The sequence below is a fragment of the Stegostoma tigrinum genome, chromosome 10, assembly GCF_030684315.1.
Source record: "Stegostoma tigrinum isolate sSteTig4 chromosome 10, sSteTig4.hap1, whole genome shotgun sequence".
Lineage (NCBI taxonomy): Eukaryota > Metazoa > Chordata > Chondrichthyes > Orectolobiformes > Stegostomatidae > Stegostoma > Stegostoma tigrinum.
Window position 1 is genome coordinate 67,701,711 of NC_081363.1, and position 20,012 is coordinate 67,721,722.

At 39.0% G+C, this 20,012-nt stretch overlaps 2 protein-coding genes across 9 annotated transcripts in view; one reads left to right on the forward strand and one right to left on the reverse strand.

The window, feature by feature from the left end:
* The window catches only part of LOC125455448 (uncharacterized), a 52,656-nt gene extending 39,210 nt beyond the window's left edge, over window positions 1-13,446 (forward strand). For 2 of the 7 annotated variants that reach the window (XM_048537482.2, XM_048537484.2), the window contains 3 exons: window positions 5,699-5,773; window positions 6,667-6,869; window positions 11,601-13,446. In XM_048537482.2, coding sequence (XP_048393439.1) covers window positions 5,699-5,773; window positions 6,667-6,869; window positions 11,601-11,773 — 451 coding nt within the window. In that variant the 3' untranslated portion in view covers window positions 11,774-13,446. The remainder of the gene's footprint in view (window positions 1-5,698; window positions 5,774-6,666; window positions 6,870-11,600) is intronic. The other 5 variants (XM_048537483.2, XM_048537486.2, XR_009446246.1 and 2 more) reach the window with 4 other exon arrangements.
* zgc:194887 (uncharacterized protein LOC571819 homolog) lies at window positions 12,291-19,558 on the reverse strand. Of its 2 annotated transcripts, none has more exons than XM_048537489.2 (3): window positions 18,584-19,558; window positions 17,703-17,898; window positions 12,291-16,767 (listed from the first exon to the last, which is right to left on the reverse strand). In XM_048537489.2, exons 2-3 carry the CDS (start codon window positions 17,851-17,853, stop codon window positions 16,073-16,075), a joined length of 846 nt encoding a protein of 281 aa, XP_048393446.1. In that variant the 5' UTR covers window positions 17,854-17,898; window positions 18,584-19,558; the 3' UTR covers window positions 12,291-16,072. The 2 variants fall into 2 exon arrangements, with proteins under 2 accessions (XP_048393446.1, XP_048393445.1); XM_048537488.2 differs by having other exon boundaries at window positions 12,292-16,767; window positions 17,703-17,883; window positions 18,584-19,533.
* Between the last annotated feature and the right edge of the window lie 454 nt (window positions 19,559-20,012).

The window sequence follows — 20,012 nt, forward strand, 5'->3', positions numbered from 1 at the left end:
AGACACTGAACAGTGCAACGGCAATGGGCCCTAATAACATTCTGGCAATAGTACTGAAGACTTATGCTCCAAAATTTGCTGCACCAATAACCAAGCACTTCCATTTTAACTACAACACCGACATGTACATGACAATGAGGAATATTCCCTAGGTATGTCCTGTACATAAAATCTAACCCCGCCAATTATCCATCAGTCTACTCTTGACTATTATTAAAGTGATGGCAGGTGTCATCAACAGCACTACCAAACAGCATCTGCTCTGCAATAACCTGCTGAGTGATACCCAGTTTGACTTCTGCCAGGGCAGCTCAGCTTCTGACTCATTACAGTCTTGGGTTAAACATGGACAAAAGAGCTAAATTCCAGAAAAAGATGAGACTAATTGCCTTTGACATCAAGATATTATGTGACCATATGGCATGAAGGAACACAAGCAAAACTAGAGCTAATGGGAAATGGAGAAAATCTTTTGGGTTGGAATCATACCCGGCACGTAGGACAATGGTCGTGATAGTTGGAGGTCAAGCATCCTAGCTCCAGGACATTTCAACAGGAGTTCCACAGGGTAGTGTCCTATGCCCAACCACCTTCAGCTGTTTCATCAAAGACCTTCCTTCCATCATAAGGTCAAAAGTGGGGATGTTCAACAATGTCAGCACTATTCGCGATTCCTCAGACCCTGAAGTAGCCCATGTCTAAATGCAACTGCTGAAAAACCGCAGCATGTCAAAAAGGCAACTCACTACCATCTACTCAAGGGTAATTAGGGATGGGCAATAACTGTTGCTCCTGCCAGTGACACCCACAACTCATAAATAAAGAAAAAACAATTTTTATTTTACAATTCATTCCTCAGGTGTAAATGTAATTTATGATGTGATATTTGTAATCATAGGGAGCTCAAGTGCAAAATGTTGTCAGTGCTTAGTTGTGTCCATCTGCGACAAGTTGCATTCCATTGAGAGCATCTCTCCATTCAGTACCTCTTGCCACTACAGAGACACAAAGAATAATAGATTGAGAGGCGCCACTCTGCCTCAGACATGGCTAACAAAGTTTCCATGGTCATGTCAGAAGAATTTGCAGGATAATTAACTCCTGTAGCCCATGCCTAGATGTTTTGGTTAGCAATAATTATGGAGTAAATGTAGTTGACCATGAAGATCATTGCAACCCTCCTATCACTCCCCACAACTCTCCACCCCAGATCTTGTTGCATCACTTTAGTTGAGTCTTCCTGTATTAGAACTAGAATTAGAATTAGAATCCCTACAGTGTGGAAACAGGCCCTTTGGCCCAATAAGTCCACACCAAACCTCAGAACATCCCACCCAGACCCATCCTCTATAACCACCTAATCTACACCTCCCTAAACACTATGGACAATTTTAGCATGGCCAATCCACCTACCCTGCACATCTTTGGACTGAGCAAGGAAGCCAGAGCACCCAGAGGAAACCCAAGCAGACAGGGGGAGAACAACTCCACACAGACATCACCCGAGTCTGGAATCAGTCCTGGGTCCCTGGTGCTGTGAGGCAGCAGTGCAAACCACTGTGCCACTGTGCCGCCCTAATTGCTTTAACAGCAATGCTTCAATGCAGCCATCTATATGAGCACATAGAACAAGTACCTTTGTTTTATTTCTACATTAGCTGCAACATCCAGGGAAGTGTATGAAGACCTCAAAGATTTTAATTTGTTGAGTGAATGAGCGAAGCTCAGATCAGAAGCTAGTTAAGCTGAGCCTTGCTCTTGATCACTAAGGTACACCAGAAATTAGAGTGTTTAACAATTCTAGAGTGGGCATTGTGCAGCAAGCCCAAGTCTTCAAAACCAACCTTAGTGTCAGAAATATTCACATATTCTTCTAGGCTACACTTCCCAGGAAAGTGGAATGTTTGTGTGTATATACATTTGAATTTCCAATGGATACAGCAGCGGATGTGCAGCTCACTGGTGCTGTTATTTCATCAGAAGATCTGTCCCAATTTATTTGACCATGTCATGAACACTCCTTTTATGATAGGCTTGAATAGGCTGGGAATAGGCTTGAACATTAATTTTTCAACACAGAACCAGGAGGCACAACCATTAAGCCAAAAGATCATCCATATTGCTGCATTCCATTGTACAGTGATGTTCTCTGCAGCCATTTCTCCAGTGATCTCCATTGGAAAATGTGAGAAAACAGTCACGATTTAACTGTGAGGTTACTGGTACATGAATTATTTACAAAGACTTTTTTTTCTAGAAATATACTTTTATTCATCAAATTTTTAAAGGAAGTTAAATAAAATTCGACTTAACTTCATACTATAAAATTCTGAAATCCTCATTTGTAAGACTCCATGTCTGACCAAATACAGAAACACTCCAGCTATGAGTGTGTTTGGACAAAATTTGCAAATGTATTGAGCAATCAAACAAGTACAGTGAATGTGATCCTTAACAAGGCAGTGGAGCTATCAGGTTCACAATGGAATACTGATCCTTGGTTGGTTAGGGTACTTCTTTTCCAAAATTCTTGTTCTGTTTTCCTTCTGCTTTTTTCACAGCCTACTATTGGATCAAGGTCTTGTTAACTCTTTAGAAACCACAATCACGGAAGTACCAATGGTATGCCTGAAGTCTAATTGGTCCAGACAGTACATAACTTAGATTCTGACTGGCTAGGTCATTTCCTGATGTCCATCCTTTCAGCTAGGGAGCAATGCACAGTTATTTCCGGATGCCCATTCTTCCAGCTAGAGAGCACGAATAGCTCATTGTCTCGAATTTTGATAATTTTGATTGACATTCTAATTAAATCAAATATTTACCTGATTGACTGTATCTGATTAGATCATTCACTTTCAAATAACTATCTGGTTTTTGGTGACCCAATGGGCAATATGCTCTACCGTGGCTGTTGTTACTTTAAAATAGCTACTTACTTTTAAAAATAGACTGCAAAGTTAAATGAAACTAATACAGTACGTACACAGTGAGTAATACTTAAAAACATGTGCAAAGTGTCTGTAATGTAAGTAGGTAAAAATCCTCAAATATTCTTTTACATTCATTTGTATATGAGTATCAAAATGAATTATATAGTTCCAACAGAAGCTACACCTATTCCAAGGAGTATATTTAGATATTTTGTTGCCATATAATAACTAAATGTAACTCCCAACTCCCACAACACAGCACGTTTAATCTTAGGAGTGTCAATTCAATTGTAATACACCTTACATTTATGATTATAAATTGAAAATTACAGGAAGAGCAATAGAAAGAAACTTTCCTTTACGCGGCCCTGAGGCACTTCGATATAATTTTTATACTACTGATTGTGACAATGCAGATTCCTTATCAGATATACAGTCAGTGGAATTCTACAGTTCCTAGCCCCTTGGTGTATTATGACTGAAAGGCCTTAGGCAGGGATTGTTCGCCATTATGTCTCTGCACATCTGCAAAGGCTAGACCAAGCTTTAGAGTGTGTTAAGTGATATGATGTAGTGTCTGGGTGTCTTTTCTTTGTACCTGCCCACCACTATTATCCAGATATATTCTGACCTCATGATGTCTTGTAGATACAATGATGACCTTTTTATCTTCAGCGAGGTATCTGTACATGATGCGGTGATACCTGTGTCAGCTCCCATAACATAACAGTGAGACATGGGTAATATAATACTGAAAAATTCAACTGACTTCTATGACCAACATAAATCACAATCACGGGCATTTCTAGCTAAGCAGTTCAAGATTGTAAACAAAGTAGAAACTCTATTATAATACAATGCTTTTTCATGGTATGATCAACTTCCGGGCATGTTTTATTTTCTCTTTCTGAAGGGGGATATTTTCTTGCATTATCTGTGGCAAGGCAATATTTCTGGAATGTGTTCAACTCCAAGGAACAGTTTTACATAATGTTGTATCAAATATTTTGTATTCCTTTGCATTTGTTCATTGATAAAATATCAGACATTTGAATTACTAGTTCCAGGACCACTTATAGACTTGGGCTGGATAAAGAAAAAGGACCTAAAATGTGTTTTAACTTGTCTTAGTTACTTTAGTTTATTTTCTTTCTCTGGAAGTTTTTCAGAGCAAGAAGGACACTTTGATTGCTACTGTTTGGCCACATTATGAATACACCTGTCATGGCCATCAGAGCTCCTGACTTAAAGGTAAAGACCATAAGCTTTCCGACCCTTACTTTTTAAGCAGTCAGGCTATTCAAAATAATTGAACCACAAGTGACTATCTAAGACAGTAGTGGATACTGAAAAACAAATGATCTTAACATCTGTTTTTGAGAAAATGCTCAAGTCTATTATAGAGGGTGTAAAACAGAATGTTTCAAAATACATAATATGATGAAGCAGAGTCAGCATGGCTTCATGAAAGGGAAATGGTGTCTGACAAATTTACTATCATTCTTTGAGGAAGTAACAGACACAATAGGTAAAGGGGAAGCAGTGGATACGTTTGAATTTTTAGAAAATATTTGACAATGTAATACACATTTGGCCACTTAATAAGAAAACAGCTAATGATGCTAAGGTAGTATATTAGCATTGATAGAGGATTGGCTAACTAACAGATAACAAAGAGTTGGGATAAGGGGGCATTTTTCAGGATGTCAACCTGTAACTAGTGGAGTGATACAGGAATTGGTCCTGGGGCCACAATTACATAAATATATTAACGATTTGGATGACAGAAGTGAATGTACTGTAGCCACATTGGTGTGGATGACACAAAAAAAAGTAGGAATGCAAGTGGTGAGGATGAAGTGAAAAATCTGTGAAGGGGTATGGACAGATTGTGAGTGGGCAAAAAAATTAGCAGATGGATATAATTTAGGGCATTGAAAGATTATGCATTTTGGCAGGAAGAATAGAGGAGCTGAACATTATTTAAATGGAGAAAGACTACAGAAAGGAAGGGTTGGGAGTTTGTATTGAGGAATCACAAATAGTTTGCATCCACATAATAGGGGAGGCAAAAGGAACATGGGCCTTTATTTCAAAGGGAATGAAATATAAAATGGGAGGTTTTACCAAAATTGACAAAGCTTTGGTCAACCCAGAAGCTAAAGTATTGTGAACAATTTGGAGCCCCTTATCTGAGAAAAGATGTACTGGCATTGGAAGCAGTCTGGAAAAGATTTACAAGGTTCGTACCAGGTACTGATGGACTGTCTTACGAGAAAAGGTTGAGTAGATTGGGCCTATATTCATTAGAATTTGGAAGAATGAGCGACAGCCCTATTGAAGTATACTGATGGAGGACTTACCAGGGATTTCAGCCCCTTTGTGCAAAAGTTTAGGACCATATGGCATAATCTCAGAATTAGAGGTCATGCATTTAACCAGGGATGGGGAAAAAAATCTTCTATCATAGGTTTGTGAGTCTGTGGAACTTTTTTTACCACAGAAGACAATTGAGCCTGGATCATTAAGTGTACTAAAGGCTGAGACAGACAGGCCTGTTATCAGTAAGTGCATCAAAGGTTATAGGGAAAAGGCAGGAAAGTGGAGTTGAGGATTATCAGAACAGCTATGACCTCATTGAATGGTAAAGCAGACATCAATGGGCTGAATGGTGTACTTCTGCTTCTACTGTTTTGATCTTAGAGTCTTAGATTATGGGTTGTGAAAGGAAACAATGTTAGTAATCATTTTCTTTTATTTTTCAGAAGAACCAATGTGGCAAACAGAAAAGACACCTACAGAAGAAATCGCTCCATTATAAGCCCCAGTTCATGTCATGGGTATGAGATCTATTATTTAGCAGATTGAAGCAAAATGCTCATTGTTTACTCTAAATGTAAACTCCCATTCCTGAAATCATGGGATTAGATCTTTTAAAGAATACGTCTCTAGATGGCAATATCTCCAATCAAGAGGAGGGACGCAGTCTTTTGAAAGTAGTATCAATTGCCACCATTACAGCAATTGTAAGCTTTATAACTATAATTGGTAACATTTTAGTCATTGTCTCATTCAAAGTGAACAGCCAACTTAAGACTGTGAACAATTATTATTTGTTAAGTCTGGCTTGTGCTGATCTCATCATTGGAGTGTTTTCAATGAATCTCTACACTTCTTATATTCTAATGGGTTACTGGTCGCTGGGAAACTTGATGTGTGATTTGTGGCTCGCATTAGATTATGTAGCTAGTAATGCTTCTGTCATGAATTTACTCCTCATTAGCTTTGACAGATATTTCTCAATTACGCGTCCCTTGACATATAGGGCTAAGCGTACACCTAAAAGGGCTGGCATAATGATTGGACTCGCTTGGTTAATATCTTTTGTATTATGGGCACCAGCAATTGTATGCTGGCAGTACCTGGTTGGAGAAAGGACAGTGCACCCAAATGAGTGCCAGATACAATTTTTATCTGAGCCCATTATTACTTTTAGTACTGCAATAGCGGCTTTCTATATTCCTGTGTCCGTGATGACAATATTATATTGCCGTATCTATAAAGAGACAGAGAGGCGCACTAAGGATCTGGCAGAGCTTCAAGGAACTAATTTGGGGTCTGAAAATGAAGTTGTGCGTTCCAAAAAGACTCTTTTGAAATCTTGTTTTAGTTGTGAAGGACAAAAGCTTTCAAACAGGGAAAGATGCCAAGTTTCATGGTCTTCTTCAAACAGGAGCACAACAGTGACTCTAAAGTCCATGCCTACACCAAACGTCATAGAGGAATGGTTAAGCAGTAACCAAACAGGATCTGTTGTTCATTGCCCGGCATTAGGCGATGACGAAAAGCTTACCACAACATCAGACAGCTCAGGGTCTCAAGAGCAAAATCAGAATGATGTATGTGGTGATGAAGATGACACAAAGATGATCTTTGGTAAGCATTCTATAATAAGTGATTATGAAAATCAAGATATTTTGATGTCCTCTCCAAAAAAGAGTGATAAAAAATACATTTCTTACAAATGTAGTAAATTGACTGTTAAAAACCGAAGTTTCTCATCAACTCCAGATGCAAGCCATGAGTGCACAGAAGGAAAAGTAAGGCCTTGTTCATCTGCTCACTCAGAAGGCCGAGCTATTAAAAATCTTGACCAAAATCTTGGTATCCAGATCACCAAAAGAAAACGGTTGGTTCTGGTCAAGGAAAAAAAGGCTGCGCAGACTCTTAGTGCTATCCTACTAGCTTTCATCATCACTTGGACACCTTATAACATTATGGTATTAGTCTCAACATTCTGTTCAAATTGTATCCCATTGTCATTGTGGCATCTTGGATACTGGCTGTGCTACGTCAACAGTACAGTTAACCCAATGTGCTATGCTTTGTGCAACAAAACATTTCGTAAAACATTCAAACTGTTGTTATTATTTCAATGGAAGGGGAAGAGAAGTGAAGAGAAATTAGGCTGCCACAGTCAATACTTAGCTGCCAACAAGTAAACCACAGCATGTTTATGAGAGAGTAAAATCGACATTTAATTTGAAACATGCAATTCATTTTATAAAAAATGTGATCAGCAGCACTTCATGATTAATGGCAGGGTTTTATGTTTGCTAAGTCAGAACCAGAATTGAAATAACAGTCTAGACATAATTAGTTTTTGTTTTGTGGGGAATGGAAATGGAACAGGCCAGCATGAACGCCAATAAAAACTCACGACAAATGAATCAGGTTTTCCTGTGGTAGTTTTATTTCAAGCAAAGTGTGCCAAAATGGCAGTGATAACCGTGTACCATTTGTTGGGGCTCAGTATTCACAAGTAGTTTGCATGTCACATTTGCAAACACTTCACTATGAGAATAACAATTAAATGAAACCCTCAGCGCTAAAATTATTTGCTATAAATTGTATCATAGTGGAGTATACTCAGGAAATTGCTTAGTTCACCTTTGCTGGACAGCCCTTCCAGGTTTTAGCTAGTTTCTTGCGCCCTCTTTTTTTTTGCCCTCCTGTCTTGAAACACAGTCACTCCCATCAGACATTCTTTCACAGCTACCTGTGGCTCAATGTGCAATCTTCAGCTGCATTTGTAACTGTCAGTAGGCTTTTAGAACTTTGGAAAGAAGGGGAACAGTAGCCATTTCATTTACCAAATACCCAGACAACTGATCTTTCCAGCCGGGGTTATTAGATTAGCAATCAGGAATGGAAACTCGAGGTGACTTTCCCTTCCGTGTCAGCTGTGGCTCAGTGGTAGCATTCTTATCCCTTAAACAAAATGCTCCTGGATATTCAATCCTTCACCACAGCCTTGAGCACATAATCTAGTTGAGATGTCAGTGCAGAACCAAAGGCTGTGGAGCACTCTTGGTAGAGTGAGTATAACAAGGACACTCCCATAACATAAAAGATGGCACTTTATGAAAGAGAACTGGTATTTTTTTCCAGTGTCTTGGACAATGTTTATCTTGATTGATATAAAATGCAATTAGTCTGGTCATTGGTATGAGTAGGGCCATGCTATGTTCAAATTGGCTGAAATAACACAGCAGGCCAAGCAGCATCATAGGAGCAGGAAAGCTGACATTTTGGGCCTAGACCCTTCTTCAGAAATGGGGGAGGGGGAGGAGGCTCTGAAATAAATAGGGAGAGAGGGGGAGGCGGATAGACGATGGATAAAGGAGAAGGTAGGTGGAGAGGAGACAGACCAGTCAAAGAGGCGGGGATGGAGCCGGTAAAGGTGAGTGTAGGTGGTGAGTTAGGGAGGGGATAGGTCAGTCCGGGGAGGATGGACAGGTCAAGGGGCGGGATGAGGTTAGTAGGTAGGAGGTGGGGGTGGGGCTTGAGTTGCGAGGAGGGGAATAGGTGGAAGGAAGGACAGGTTTGGGAGGCGGGGATGAGCTGGGCTGGTTTTGGGGTGCGGTGGGGGGGACGGGAGATTTTGAAGCTTGTGAAGTACACATTGATACCATTAGGCTGCAGGATTCCCAAGCGGAATATGAGTTGCTGTTCCTGCAACATTCGGGTAGCATCGTTGTGGCACTGTAGGAGGCCCATGATGGACATGTCATCTGCAGAAAGGGAAGGGGAGTTGAAATGGTTCGTGACTGGGAGGTACAGTTGTTTAGTGCGAACCAAGCATAGGTGTTCTGCAAAGTGGTCTGCAATCCTTCACTTGGTTTCCCCAATATAGAGGAAGCCACAATGGGTACAGCAGTATACCACATTAACAGATGCACAGGTGAACATCTGCTTGATGTGGGAAGTCTTCTTGGGGGCTGGGATGGGGGTGAGGGGGGAGGTGTAGCACTTTCTGTGGTTGCAGGGAAAAGTGCCGGGTGTGTTGGAGCTGGAGGGGAGTGTGGAGCGGACAAGGGAGTCATGGAGAGAGTGGTCCCTCTGGAAAGCAGATAAGGGTGGAGAGGGAAAAATGTCTTTGGTGGTGGGGCCGGATTGCAGATGGTGGAAATGTTGGAGGATGATGCGTTGGGGATCCGCAGGTTGGTGGGGTGGTATGTGAGGACGAGGGGGATTCTGTTTTGGTTTGTTTTTATTGCAAGAAGGGGGTGTGAGGGATGAGTTGCAGGAAATGTGGGAGACACAGTCGAGGGCGTTCTCAACCACTGAGCCGGGGGAAGTTGTGGCCCTTGAAAAATGAGGACATCTGAGATGTACGGGAGTGGAATGCCTCATCCTGAGAGCAGATGCGGTGGAGGTGAAGGAATTGGGAATATGGGATGGCATTTTTGCAGGAAGGTGGGTGGGCAGAGGTGTATTCTAGGTAGCTGTGGGAGTTGGTGGGCCTGAAATAGATATCGGTTTCTAGGTGGTTGTCGGAGATGGAGACAGAGGTGTCCAGGAAGGAGAGACAGGTGTCAGAGATGGTCCAGGTGAACTTAAGGTTTGGTGGAAGGTGCTGGTGAAGTGAATGAACTGTTCAAGCTCTTCGTGGAAGCACAAGGCGGCACCGATACAGTCTTCAATGTAACGGAGGAAGAGGTGGGGTTTAGGGCCAGCGTAGGTACGGAAGAGGGATTGTTCCACGTAACCTACAAAGAGGCAGGTAAAGCTTGGGCCCATGTGGGTACCCATGACCACCCCCTTTGTCTGTAGGAAGTGGGAAGAATTGAAAGAGAAGTTGTTGAAGGTGAGGACGAGTTTGGCTAAGTGGATGAGGATGTCGGTGGAGGGGGACTGGTCGGGCCTGTGGGACTGGAAGAAGCGGAGGGCCCTTAGGCCCTCTGTATGGGGAATGCAGGTGTATGGGGACTGGACTTCCATGGTAAAGATGAGGCGTTGGGGTCTGGGGAATTGGAAGTTCTGGAGGAGGTGGAGGACGTGTCAGGTTTCCAACATTTAACAGCGACTGCATTTCACATTTTTTTTAATAAAGGGACATTGGAACATCCTGATGTTCTGAGAATTACAATATAAATATAAGTCTTTCTTTTTAACCGAGGGGTATTGAGGTCAATTGCAATACTCTTCTTGTCACTGAGACCAAAATCAGCAAACTCATCACTTCCAGGAAATGAACCCAGGGCTTTCTGCTCTCTATATTGGAACAGTCATTAATACAAGTCAAAAAGAGATGCAACATGGGCTCTTACCTGATTCTTCAGTTAGGGGATGAATATTCATAACAATTCCTTTTGAGATAAATGATGAAGAGAAAGAGAACACCTGCTAGGAAGGAAGTAGAATGATAAAAAGAGAGGAGATGAAACATCGTATCACAAATGGATGCTCAGACTGCTCCAAGAAAAATATAGGAAGATGCCACTGTTACCAGTCTCCACATTTACAGACTATGTAACCAGGAGAAATTAAGAAAAGGAGTGAAGTTCTCCAAAAATGTTAGTGGTGAGCAGAATTAGTAGGTATTCTACAAGTACAAAAATGGTACTCTTTTGGAATGCAACTTTTATCCCTGAACCTAAGTGATTAAGCTCGGGATTCAATTGTACAGAGTGCTAGAATTAGGTTGGTACAAGTTTAGCGTCTGCTGTAGATACCTTTCATCTTAAATGGTAGTTATCACCCATAGTGGATGTGATGCCTCATGCATACCATTGTAGTCTCACATTGCTGAGTACCTTAGGACACATAACCCAAGGGGGTGGCAATATTAGACTTTTGTGGTTGAAACCAGGTATTTGTATGTTTTACACATTTCCTCATGTGCCTCTCCAAGTGCTTTGAAGCCAGATGAAGAAACATCAAGGCAGATGTGGCCAGAAACAAAATGTTAAAATGAATTTATTTCACAGTAAGTGAACAAGCAACTCAACAGTTTTGATCAAACTCACTTAATTCAATTGGTTTTCTCTTTATATATTTATACAAAAGCAACGTATATGCCATACTTTGCATATCAGTGTGTCACACCTTGCTTGATTTAAATAATCTAACTCATTCCCAAAATGTGCACTCATTACCAGTATGTTCTGCCACATTCTCTAACACTTTTTAAATTTGGCTCTGTTCACAACCAAAGAGGATAGCTGCAAGATCACTCCTAGAAAACATTCAAGTTCAGGAATTTCTTAGCATATTGAGTGCAAGATGCTTGCCAACTCCTGACCATTAGTAACTTGTTGTACGGAATTTGAGTCTTGCTGAAAAGAAGTGTGGTGTTGAAACTTTTTATTTTGTGTTCATCAGGACAAACACAAGAATGTCACATTTCAGTGGGAGCAACAATTTATACAGCACAAGAAAATATTTATGGTTGGTTGGTGAGTCTATTAGTTGAGGCATTGTTGTTATTGTTGTTATTGTTTAATTCAAACAAATATACAATGTCTGGACAAATTCATCCTGCCTGCAGGGGATAGGTTCCTGTATATAAATATATATAGCTTCCAATGAGCATAAGTAAGATACATTGTGAGCACAATTAATAAGCCATTTAAGATTATCACATGCAGAATTGTTCAGTAAGAGTCTAATTTTTTAAGGAATGAATTAGTTATTTATTACAATCAATGGGAAAACAATATATTAAGACTTCAGCCACATTTTGTCTTTTTACTTTAACAAAAATTCATGTTTTTACTTTTCAAGAATAATATGCAAAGTAACTATTTTCTAATTCCCTTCTGTAACCAAAATATCACAGCTGTCTTTTCACTTCTGAGAATCATCTTCAAGTTCAAGTCTGAGAAAGGACAAAATTATCCTACTTTTTTTTGGATAATGCACTAAACTTACACTGAGTAAAACCAATCCAGTTTCGACTCAGCATTGGATCCACACATAACGTTCTTGTTGATTTCATGTAACTTAGAAATCAACACTGCCTTTCAGGGAAAAAAAAATTCATACCGATGGCTGGTGTGGAATATGTAAAAGATCCCATTGATACCAAATGGATGGTCTCCTGATACAGCAATTCTTAAGCCACATAGAACAAGCTTAACTTTACATCTGGCCAGCAGAAGGACCTCGTTGATGTGATGGTGCCAGAAATGCAGAATATGTCATTCTTCAGCAAGATGATTCCTCAGTTTCATGAGCACAAAAAATATTGGTGGTGACAAAGTAAGAATATATTTATTCCGTACTTAGATAGCACTTGACCATCCTGTTTATAACTTTGTAAAATTGCTCATTGAAAGTGTGTTGTCTTACTCCAAATCAAGCTGACCCTTTCCCAGATGTTCTGTTTTTGCCCTTGATACCAATGCTTTTGCTTGATACAAAGCACATTCTCCTGTTGCCATTATGTACTTTGTTGAGTTACGAAGGATATGATGATGTTGGGAATCCTGAAAGTTTTAACTGAACTCCGTTCAACTGAGAAATCATTTATACTTGGAAAGGTTGTCAACCTAGAGGTATTTTAGCAAGGATTTGTCACAGAATAAAGATTTTAATATTCATTCTCATTTCATGAATTGCATAAATTATTATTTTACTTCTGTTGCACAAATATTAAACTAGAGTAATTTTATTTCTGCAGCATGGGAGTGCTCTCTTACACACATCTAATGGTTTCCACAATCAAGAAGAATAGAAACATGCACATAACAAAAAATGTAATCAAATTTAGGATACTTGTGACTTATTTGGTCAGTGGAAATTGTATTTGTATTAAGCCTGTACTTTTCCAAATTTCTGGACAGTTTTTTTAACTTACCAGCTATGTTTGAAGAGTCTGCAACTATATATATATGTACATATATGGTGAGAGTGGTCTACTTACATGCTAACTATTATAATGAATGTTTAGCCCTCATATGAAGTTTTTTGTTGGATACCTAAGTAATTGATCCACAATTTGTCTATTAATGTTGAACTCATTTACAAATTGAATGGATGGATTTTATTTGAAAAATGTTGGCATTACAAACATTCAGTGGGTATGTAACTGCTTGTACATTATTGTGTTGATTAAAGCAATTATTTCACCATAAGTGTTTCATACAGATGCCAACAAAGTTTAATAATCTGCCTGGTTCATAGTGATGTGTGTACAATCTACAAATAAATTTGTTTTTGCAATTTATGCATTTGTTCATGTAATTAGAAAGGGTTACAGAACAATTTAATTGCTTTATTCGCCTCCTGTTGATACTAATTTACATCAGCGTATAATTCAAGAATGAATGATATTACATCCAATTAGGCACTCAATATACATGAACTCCTGAATGTTTCCCAGTGGGCTATACAACTGAAAGACCATAACAAAACAGCATCACAATTTTCACCGAGCTTCTGGGTCCAGCTGGAATGCTACTCATAAGTACAGGCACAATCTTATCCTGTTAGTTTCTCTCTTGGTCCAAGTTGCAAATGTAATAAAACTAATTGTTGTATTTCCATTGTACATGCAGGTTAGATGCCAACAATAATATAAGGAGCTCATAGTTTCCCTATAGTTATGACACAACCATTTGAGATATTCAGCCAAGCAGCAAAGTGGGCATTGGCACCGGTCACCATCTGCCCACTTCACTCAAAAGTGAACGTTACCGCGATTGAGCCTTACAATATTGAAACTGCCCATGGAAACATTTTTATACACGTCAGTCATCTACCTTCCTACTTAGAATTTGGAGATGAAATGATACCTTGTCAAGACATAGAATTGAATATTGTATTTTGTGAACCCATTCTTTTTCTTTCTTTTAGCTTTGCATGTAACATTCTCTGACACCATATATTCTCTCACCTTCTCCCCACCGCCTGTCCAGTGGTCCTGTGATCTTTCCAGTCTGGTGATTAGACACACCATTGCTCTGCTGTTCTCACATTCTGATCATTTAATCTGAACTATCAACATCCTCTCTCCCCCACCACTATTACATGAATGCTGCCCTTTCCACACTTCATGTCAGGTCTGATGAAGAGTCGTCTAGACTTGAACTGTTGGCTTGCTTTCTCCCTATGGGTGCCACCTTACCTTCTGTGATCTCCAGCACTTTGTGTTTTCAGTACAGATTCCAGCACCTGCAGTACTTTGCTCTTACATTGTCTTTTGTATGTCTGTGCAGTAGTCACTTGGAATGAGGATGATTCTTGCTCATGGCAACAGTGGAGTCTTTTAATGTGGGGAGTTGTTGTCCTGGCAGATGTGAAAATTCTCCGACTCTTGCTGCCTACCATATGCATATGGTGATGATCAATTTGTTTGGAGCACTATGATGCTTGAAGTGGGACTTAAATCTCTAGTTCAGAAGTAGGGATACTACTACGACACTAAAAGACTTGCTCTTATTTTCTCTTGAAGAATAGTTGAAAGAAATGGGTGCGGTTCCTAAGGAGAAGGAGCCAATTATAACTTCAGCTAACATAGTGTCTAACAAGGGAAGTTGAAAGATTGGTACTTTACTGAGAAAGAGGTCAAGGGAGCTTGTGCTGGATGAAATTATTCTGGAGAAGGCACAGTTGGAGGTAAAAGAGAAATGAGACTGTGAAGGGGGTTCAAGGCAACTGCAGGGAAGCCATATTTGACATAGTGGGCATGTGCTGAGGGAAGAGGCATGAGGAAAGGTCGCTGAACAAATGGCTTCAATAGTAGTAAAATTTAAGATCAGAAGGTCTTTGCATATTGTCTGTACAATGGGGGAATCATGTATCAACAGCTCACTTCACTGTTCTTAATGAATCATACAACAAGATCCTCACTAAACCAATCTTAAATGTAATACAATAGAATGGGTGTCCTTCAGAGATTTTATTGATGGATTGTAAATACAGATTCAGTACAGGATAGTGATATTAATAGTGTTACCATTTCAGGGGAGATTTAGAAGCCAAAACAGAAAGGATAAATGTAATACAGCTCCAATTATTCTTGAAGAAACTTAAACAAATAGATTTTTAATTTGAATTCAACTCTTCACCAATTTAAAAAAATGCTTGTCCTTCAAAAGTGTTAATTAAACGATGAGATACAGGTTGTACAACTGAGAAGAATCCAGTTCTGAAAATACAGCAAAGATTGTGGAGACCTTGAATTGCATTTTGAAAAACCTCTGCTTTGGTTACTTCAGCTTGTTTTATTTTTCTATATGGGTCATGAACACTGGATTTCACAGTCAGTATTTGCATTTGATTCTGAAATTTATTTATTTCTTTGTGCTGGTGAAGTTTTGAACTTGTTAAGAAGTATTCATATTCCCTTTTCCAACCAGCATCAACATCACACATGCTCTGTTAACCTGGAGATAAAGTTCACTCTGCTCAACAACATGCTCTAACCCCAAAGTCAACCTGAACTCACTCCTCTTGCCATGTTAGCTTTGAATATTAGGCAGCCAGATGGTCTTTCTCAGAAACATTGCAAATGTAATTTAGTTACAGACATCCAACAAAGAAATCTGTCCCTTCACCTGAGCTGAATTTGAATCATATTCCCAAAAATGAAACAACCCATGTTCAGACCCACTGATCCACTTAATCTGGGTCACGTCTTGAATAGGATTTATCAATTTTTTCCATAAAACTTAGTTTATACATGTAAGCAAGAGGTGTAATAAATAAACTGTTGGTTCAAATTGCACTGGGTATGTATTTGTTAGCAATTTTACAGCAAATGGCACTTAAATGCAACATTTATTTAGGGAAAATATGACAATTTAAAGTATAATTTGGCTTGATTTGCAGTTTTGCTTAATATGCCAAAATTATAGTTCATCATGTGAGCTATCACTACATTTACCTTGCTTGTTATTAGGTTTTACCATCATCCATGCATACTTGCACAGATTTTCTTTATTGCAATCATTTTGCCAGTATAGAATATTTCTTCTGTTCAGGTTGGCTCCAGCACAGGCATTGTACCACCATCCTCCACCTGAAATTCCATTGAGCTCTAGTTTAGCACAGTTCTGAAAGTAGTTGTCATTGTCACTATCTTTTGTGGTGAATTTTTGGTTATCATGGATATACGCTTCTGTATCTTGTGTCAAAGCATCAGCTGCTGTTCCTTGATAAAGACCAAGCCTAATTTTGTACTTGGCTTCTTCACGTTCAATAAGGAATGGGTCATATTCTCCCCATTTCATTTCACCATTCATGCCAATTAGCTTTATTCCCAATTTGTATGCTCCCGGCTTGCTAGTAAGCCTGTGCATGAGTTCATTGCCCAGCCAATGATTGCCATTAACCAACCCAAATCCTTGCTTGTAGTCTTGCCATGTTCTGTCAAAATCCAAGGAAGTATTGGCAGTGATGTGCTGGACCACTGTCCAGCCGCCTTCTGCACTGTGCATGTCACAATACACAACTAGAAAATCCTTCATTAGTTGAATGATATAAAGGCCATCTTTAGCCTTACCTTCTGATTGTTGAAAAATTTCGTAACAATCATTTGGAAAACCTACATAAAACAGAGACATCTGTTTAGCATAGTAACGCAGTTTTACAATTTCACATTGTAAAATAAGTGCAAGAGATGCAAAAACAAAGAAAATTTCTTGTAAGTAAGGAATTCTCTGCTATATCATTCTCTAATTCTATTAAAGCTCATTTTAAAGAATTTATTCTAACATATAGAGTCATACAGCATGGATACAAACCTTTCAGTCCAACCAGTCCACGCCAACCATAGTCCAAAACTATACAATCTCATCTGCCTGCGCTTGGCCCATACCCCTCCAAACATTTCTTGTTCATATGCTTATCTAAAAGTCTTTTAGATGTTGTTACTGTACCCTCATCCACCACTTCCTCTGGAAGTTCATTCCACACACGAACCACTCCCTGGGTTTAAAGAAAATGGACCCTCATGTCTTTTCTCAAAATCTTTCTCCTCTCACCTTAAAGATATGTACCCTGGTCTTGAAATCTCCCATGTGAGAGAAAAGACACCTGCCATTCACCTTATTTATATCACTCATTATTTTACAAACCTCTACAAGACCAACTCTCGACCTCCCATGCTCCAGTGAAAAACGTCCCAGCCTATCTAGCCTCTCCTTATAACTCAAACCCTCCATTCCCAGCATCATCATGGTAAATCTCTTCTGAACCCTCTTCGGCTCAATCCCTTAACATAAGCTCATACAAACAAATTAATTTATTATCAGTAATTTATTTTCCTATTGGCTAATCCTTAGGGGCTTTGTTAATGATAAAATAACATGCCAATAAAAGCCTGATCTGCAATCATGCTGTATATTGTCGTCACAAGTTACTTTTCTGTGGTAAAAATGACATACAGGATATAATGATCAGCATAGCCAGTGCTTTTACTTTCAATTGACACACAATGATATTCACAGTACTTTCGACTGAAAGTTAATTTAAACTTACCACCTTCTTGTTTCATATTGATGATATGAGCATAATCCTTTGAAGTTAGTAGATGGGCATTTTTCAGTTCCACAGATAGTTCCGCACTTGTCAAAATGGTGCACTTCAGTAACATAAGTAGAATACAGTTGAGAAAGCTCCATACATTCATGGCTGTGATTTGTTTCAGTCAATTTGGAAACTGAAAAGAAAACACCTGAGTTTTGTGTCAAATATTCTACTTGTTGGTGAATTAAAGGCTTTCCCATTCATGCCATTTCCTTTTACTATCTTTTCACTTGAAGTTTGAGCTGTTAACAGCTCATGTAACAACTTTGGCCTCACCACCAGATGGTTACAAGTGGAGTCTAGAAATTACCTGTCACTCTAATTAGACTACTAGAGCTCTGATGAATTTCTGCAATTCTGGCTAAAGTTCCTCTGTGGAACTTCATGGATTACCATACCAATCCTGGGAGAAGAAAGAACAATTGATATTGCCCCGGCTACATCACAAAATCCATGAACTAGTAATGAACATTTTCTGGTACAGTTAATTGAGCAGTCAACAATGCAAATGAATTAATCCATTTGGCAAATTTAGGTATGAAAGGTATTAATGATAATTAATAATTATTCACTTTTTATTCGGAGCTTTCAGCTGGTAGACTGTGAATCAAATGATTAATTGCAGGTAAACAGAAGAATCTAGATCAGAATATATGTAACAATCTCAGATACAAACAAATTATAAATCACACTTCTGTTAGGAATTATGTTCTATGCATGGCATTTAATGGGACACTGATTATTTCAAGGATTACCTTTCTATGCTGGCCTTATTATAGCTCTGAACAAAATAATCATTCCAACGAAAATCTGCAAAAATGCTTCTGTCTTACCTTTCAAAAATTAAGTAAATCAAGTTGATACAATGCAGACAAATCTCAGGTTAGCAGAAAGATTATTTCTCAAACAACACAGCTATCCTTGTTTCCACGATATCTCTCTGAACTTTGGCAGGTGCTGATACTTCAGTCCAATGTGCAACAAGTTCTCAACTCCAAGCTTCTATCAGTTACTGAATCCCAGCGCTGACAGCTTGCAGGATTTCAACAAATGCTCTTATCTATACACTTTGAACTACATTTAAGAAAGTAATTGGCTTTTATATAATACATTTCACAATCTCAGAAATTTCAAAGCACTTAACAGCTGACAAAACACTTCTGAAACATATTCATTGACGTGGCATATAATGATTCACTATGTGGCTCAGTGAACAGCACTGAACATGTGTTATTTGGTGATGTTGGTGTCCATTTGCAATAAAAAGCTGTACATTACTGTGAAGCTCTACAGTTAATAAAGTCATTAACAAGCAATAATCCCTTTTAATAGAGAAGTCTCCATTGACTGGTGAGAATCTCAGTTCAATATCCAGAAACTAGCAGTGATTTGTTCCCAACTTGAGATAGGTCTTGCCCTGGATTTCTCATGTGATTGTGTAACACTTCCATTCATTGTTAAGGTGCTGATAAGAATAAATGTTGACCAAGTTCCCATAGAGAACATAACGTGTAGCTCTTTGTACAGTGTAATGAGGCCTTTTCTATCCATTTGAAAGGGCAGATGAAGCATCAGATTAATGTTCCATCTGAGAGGCAAAAGCTCCTACAGCGCAATGCTCCCTTTCTACAATACTAGAGTGTTAACCTAAATTTTATGCTGAAGTACTAGAAGTGATGCTTGAACTTACAGCTTTCTGCTCAGTGATATGAGTAGAAAGAGAAACGTTACTGTAGCTCCCATTATTTTCTCTATAGCAACGTCCTCACAATCAAGTTATCAACCAATCAACATCCCTATCTCCTGAAGTATAATTTTTTCAGGTTGACGTTCTTGTGTTTGTCCTGAAATGCAACACATCTTTCTTATCAGTAATAATCAGATTCTATAATATCAAGCATATTTCGTTCTAGTTAAATTGAAATAATGTCAAAAATGTTTGAAATATACAGCCCATCAGTGACATCTTGTAAAGCTCTCAATATTAGGCATTGGTGACATATTTTAGTACTAATGGTTACTAATCAATCTTCTGCAGGTTTACAAAGATTGAGGCAAAACCAAGTGCAGTACTCAGATCCAGATTAAAATGCAGGGGGATGATTAGAAATGAGTGAGCAAGGAGGCAGGACTAGGGGAGAAATTTGCATGGAGACCGTGTGCAGGAGATGTGAGAAACATGGCGTGGAGGAGCAAGAGGGGAATATAGAACATAGGCTTAGCAGCAGGAAGGTTGAAGGCAGTGGTGATAGTGAATGCATC

Bases quoted from the DNA above. Each gene is read 5' to 3' on its own strand.
- zgc:194887 (XM_048537489.2), bottom strand. From the start codon at position 17,853: ATGAATGTATGGAGCTTTCTCAACTGTATTCTACTTATGTTACTGAAG. The intron at 16,768-17,702 runs GTAAGTTTAAAT...TGTTTTATGTAG, and splicing joins CAATATGAAACAAGAAGGTG to GTTTTCCAAATGATTGTTAC.